The 5,000-nt window shown below is 51.2% G+C and overlaps 2 protein-coding genes across 2 annotated transcripts; one reads left to right on the forward strand and one right to left on the reverse strand.

The window, feature by feature from the left end:
* The first annotated feature begins 588 nt into the window (after positions 1-588).
* On the forward strand, positions 589-4,374 carry LOC126913733 (nuclear pore membrane glycoprotein 210-like). The gene is made up of 8 exons (XM_050716830.1): positions 589-742; positions 1,225-1,351; positions 1,738-1,887; positions 2,004-2,254; positions 2,616-2,820; positions 2,912-3,016; positions 3,642-3,716; positions 3,989-4,374. The coding sequence occupies exons 1-8, from the start codon at positions 617-619 to the stop codon at positions 4,060-4,062; spliced, it is 1,113 nt and encodes a 370-aa protein (XP_050572787.1). The 5' UTR covers positions 589-616; the 3' UTR covers positions 4,063-4,374.
* LOC118258565 (40S ribosomal protein S27-like) lies at positions 4,371-4,980 on the reverse strand (the record flags this gene model as incomplete). The annotated part of the gene is made up of 2 exons (XM_050716829.1): positions 4,371-4,594; positions 4,848-4,980. Coding segments are annotated over 2 exons (162 nt in total), but the record flags the coding sequence as incomplete, so codon positions are not given.
* Between the last annotated feature and the right edge of the window lie 20 nt (positions 4,981-5,000).

Raw genomic sequence — 5,000 nt, forward strand, 5'->3', positions numbered from 1 at the left:
CTGCTCGGGGGAATTTACTGGTACTTAAACAAAGCATTCCTTAACTGCATTAAAAGACTCCATGCATAATGGAGTGACAGTCCTGCCTCTACAGTTTTGTTACTGACTAATCAGAGCTACATGGTAAATTAAGTCTTTGATAGTATTTTTAGAATGAGAGGTAACCAGAGGGCCTCCCAAGGAATGCAAAAAATGTTCTCCCCATTCTGTGCAATCTCAGTTGAGCATTCTCTTTACTTGCTGAACCCCAAAATTAACCTTCTGGTTTATGGTCCCAATTTACTCGAGTAAATACGATTTATGAGCTCTCTGTCCTGGAGAATAAGCAGATGCTATTTCAGTGTATTTCACTGGGAAATGCAGGGAAGGGCTTCACCCGGGATATGTTAATATTTAGGAAGATTCATTGTAGGAGGCCTAAAAAGAGAAGACCTGTGTGTTTCAGCATGCTATAGGAACTCTCTAATCATGCATGGGAAAAGATACGTGGTGTTTATTGCCAGGGTGTTAAATAAATCCCCCTCATCAGAGGCCCCTCAGTGGTCTCCCATCCTTTTCGGTAGACAGCATTCAGCAGAATCCAGCTTGTACCTCGGTGTCTGTAGGTGCCTCAGGGATGTGGCGTATCTCCCCCAGTGATAAGCTGGACGTAGACAGCGTGAGTGGAGCGGCGTTAGTGAAGAACACCGGAACAGCTACGGTCTTCCACGATATCCCAGGGATAGGGAAAACATACAGAGAGGTATTTGTCACAGCACAAGGGGAGAAGACCAGCTTGCTACTGTGTACCAGGACTGGATATGTATTTATGCTGTTCTGCATCAAAAAAAGAAAACCAATGTCAGCTTTTCTCTCTGAATGCTTTGCTTATCGGAACGTCCAGTACATATGTAGGTAGGCGGTGTTAGCACGGGGATTGAAACCCTCACAGCAGAGGGGTGCAGAGCCTTTACTCCGACTTGCTGGGTGTCTGCTGCTGGCTTGCAGCTCAGTTCCTAGGTGCGAACAAAAAATGTTTGCAACTGAAGGGCCAGTTCAAAACAAAACAGAGAGAGCTTGGTTCTCATTCATGTTAAAGGTGTAAATGAGACTAAGCTTTAATGACAATTATCCAGTTAAGCAAGTTTTGTAGAATAGCAGAAGAAAAATGAAGCAGTAAATTTCCCTGCTGTCTGTATGAATCAATGTTTTGGGCACAGAAGTGTACTTTTCTTAATATTACAGGTAGTTGTCAACGGTTCTTCAAATCTAAGTTTCCAGATTGGTCAAAAAAACTATTTAACAAATGCTCCTGATTCTTCTGCATTCCACGTTCTTGTCGCCACAAGCAGTGGAAGAGAAACCCTCAAAGGTAAAAACCCGTGTTGGTGAATTCCTCTTTCCTGGTTCATGCTGACCTTTTCTGCAGTAAAATGTTTATACTATGGACACAAACATGTTCTTAGTCCGTAGCAGTAGGAACTGAATCACAATTTATCTTAATCATCTACGTGCTTTAGAAAAACAGTGGATTTTTAGTCTTTGAAACACCAAATTGCATGAACTACAACCCGCTCGCAGTAAATACAAGACTATGGACTACTGGTGGGAAATAAGTTTCTGCTTAGGAAACGGGAATGACAGTCACAGGCTGACAGCCGGGCCGCTCTGTGCGTTAGGGAGCGTTGCGTCTTGTTTTGCTGAAGGGTCATCCACTGGAAAGAAGCTGACTGACTTGTTTCTGCTCTTCTCCTTCAGGCCCCTGCAGCCCGCTTCAGCTCAGCGCGATCACAAATCGGCTTCTCCCGGAGTCTTACTTGAAATGTGGAGTTGGGTTCAGCAGCACCATGTTGGACGTTTCGGCTGGGGAAGTCTTCCTTGTGCAGTCAGGATTCAGCATCCAAGAAGGTAGGCGTGACCTTTTAAATCTTCACGCTTTGGGCTTCATTCTGGTGATATTTTTTTCTATTTCAAACGCAAGCTCTCATTTGTTTATTCTGTTTTGAATCCTGTCTTGAATTTAGGTCTTTATGCCTGTGTGATCACAGCTAAACCCCAGCCCAGTGAAGTCCTCCTGGCTCTGAGCTTGGCTGATGCTTCTGTATACGTGACTGTTTCTCACAGCAGTGACCAGAGGAAGGGGGACACGCAACGAATCCTTGTTCCTTTCCTCCCTGCCTTCTACCTTTACCAGTCAGAATTAGTTTTTAGTATCACACAACTAACTGGTGTGCTAAGAGTGCTGGGAGTTGAAAAAGTATTAGAAAAGCTGGAGGTACGTGAAAAGCTTCCTTTTTTTGTCTCCGTTGCCGGGAAGGGAAATAAACCCCGCTACAAGGGTGTTGGGAGAGATGTGGGCTTGAATGCACCGAGTTCCTTCTGAGGAATCCATTTGCTGGGCCACTGGGTAAAAATTGCGGTCTAGTTTCTGTGTTCGGAGATGGGTTGTGTGGGGTGATTCTGCATTTTCCCTCCATCTGACAGCTGTGTAGAGAAGAGAGGCAACAAATCATCACCCATACTAACGTGACTCACTGTTTCACGACTACGTAGAACATCAGGATGTGCACTCGCACGGAATTTAGGCGTGCTGCTGGCTTTCATCTTAAAGCATCTCTGCCTGTCTGTCCCAAAAGGTTCAGCCCAGTTCTCCGGCTCTAACCGTGATGCCTCCGGAGCGCTCGCTCAGCATGCCCGGGCTTGTCTCCTACGTGGTCGGCGTGGTCAACTTCACCTCTCTCCAGCAGATGCCAGCACCGGCCTTCGTCAACGTGTCTTGTGCTCTCACCGCCCAAAGGGCAGCGGTAGCAGTGAGAGCTCTCACCGGGGAGTGCGCGCCCGGTGAGCACCGTTAGGGGAAGCTTTTTCTGGGAAGCTCTTGCAAGCCGGGAGCTACCCGCGTGCAGCACTTACCCTGTCCTTCGCACCGCAGGTCAGTGCAGGGAAGTGGGAGTTCATCACCGGCTAGCGAGCTCTTACCAGGTCCTTCTCTTCACTCTCTTTGCTGTTTCAGCATTGACAGCTGTTATGTTCCTTGGTAAGTGATTTATAACTCGAGAGTTCACCCCTAGAGAAAGCAGATGTGCGCTTCCCTCGCTGTGATTTTAGGGCCAGTTCCGCATGCCCGCCTTTCACAGCGCAGCACTCTTCGGGAGCTTTAGAAAACTGACTGAAGTCATTCTAGAAAGATGCGGCAGCAGTCGTTTTTCTTGAGCAGTCCTGCCTTCGGTTACTGGGGATCTGAACCTCAGCCAGAGGCAACAAGGAAGGAAACTTTCCACTCGTGACTGCAACCCCTGCAGCTGTAGGCAGTGTAACGTGATAGAATCCAGGAGGATGGAGGGGGAAGCAGCGTTCTGAGGAAGAGCTGCCAGATTTGGGGGAAAAACCAAGCTGCTAAGTTGAATGCAGCCAGCCTGCGGTGCAGTTAGAGCACAGCCTGAGCAGCTCCTGGGGGCAGCTGTCATTAAAAGCAGCTGGTGGCTGACCTGCAGGAGTCAGCAGTGGGATCTGGGCCCAGAAAGGGTTTCCAGGTGCAGCCCAGGGAGGGGTTAGACCAGGACCCCACCTTCACAGGTTCAGAAATGACAGCCCAAGTCCCTGACCGTAGCGCACGTCCTCGAGGGGGCTCAGAATCTAACCAGGGTGCTGGTTTTGTGCAGCCCACAACGCTTTCCTGACCAGGCTGCAAACGGTGCCTGTTGTGTACGTGCCTACTGCCGCTGTACCTCAGACAGGTAAGAAAAGGGTTTTTGCCAACTCTTCTGGCGGTTTCTACTCCAATTTACGACACGCGTGCCAGGCTGGCATCCTGGGTTCATGGCGCAGTGCGGCTCGGTGAGTTCGTCACCACCGCTTTAGGCACAAACACCCCCAAAATTCACCACCAAGGGTGAACTCCAAGAACAACACGGGGCCTTTGGAGGGGTTTGGAGAACGTCCCCTCTGTGAAGGGTCGGGAATGCTTGAATTCTCAAAGCAGCCTCCCTTTATTTCCTTTTTTTTGCAGGATATTCCTATCCTGCCAGTTCCCAGCACGAAAGGAACAGGCCTCAGCTGGGGCTCTGGAGCGTGCGGAGGTGAATCCACACCAGAGAGATCCCCACTGCGAGCAGGGATGGGTTGTTCCCGACCTGAACGAAAGGAAGCGTTTCATTTCCCGTTACCTGCTGATCTGAGCCTCGGATGTTGAGCACCTGCGCTCTTCTGACGTTTAACTGCACGGTGGGGGCCAGGCCTGGTTACTTTTTGGGATTAAGGGCAGGCCCGCCAGCCATGTTCCCTCTCACGTGCTCTGCAACCGCTCACAACCCCCGTTCTTTACCAGCCCAAGTTCAAGTTATTCATTACAGTTCAAGACAACAAGCGCATTAAAGGCAGACCAGCTTGCGTGTATTTTATCCAAAATTTATTGACAGCAAGATGGGTGGGGCTACAGGGACAGCATGACAGTCACATTCCTGGCTGGCCTTCCTGGACAGCACGCTCAGGTCACACCTTGGCGTCTCGTTCTGCGGTCACCTCTCCTCCCGGCGAGCTGTGCGGGCATCTGTGCGCGTAGTCCCAGCCATCGCAGCTCCCTCCGCTTAGTGCTGCTTTCGCCTGAAGGAGCATCCTGGGGGGGGGAGAGCGCAGCGGTGAGCGGCTGCTGCCCTCTGAAACCCCTCAAGCTGACGCCCACGCAGCGCTTCTTGGGGCTGGTAAGCCGGGAGATTTCTCCGTCTCCCCACAGGAACGCACCTCCCTCCTCCTTTCTTGCCGAAGGAAATCCCTCTGAGGCCCAAACCGTTTTTTAACCCAGCCACAAACCGTTCCGCGCCCCCCACCCCTCCGGGGCTCGGCGCCCCCCCCCGCGCCGCCTCACCCACCTTCTGTGAGCCTCGCCTTGCCGCCGGTGGGCTGGCACAGCACGGTGGAGCAGCCGACGCACAGCACCACGGTCTGCGCGTGGCTGAACACCGTGGTGATCTTGTAGCACCCTGCGGGCAGAGCACGGGGGGGGGGGGGGGGAAGCGGGGGAA

This window comes from Cygnus atratus, unplaced genomic scaffold, assembly GCF_013377495.2.
Source record: "Cygnus atratus isolate AKBS03 ecotype Queensland, Australia unplaced genomic scaffold, CAtr_DNAZoo_HiC_assembly HiC_scaffold_429, whole genome shotgun sequence".
NCBI lineage: Eukaryota > Metazoa > Chordata > Aves > Anseriformes > Anatidae > Cygnus > Cygnus atratus.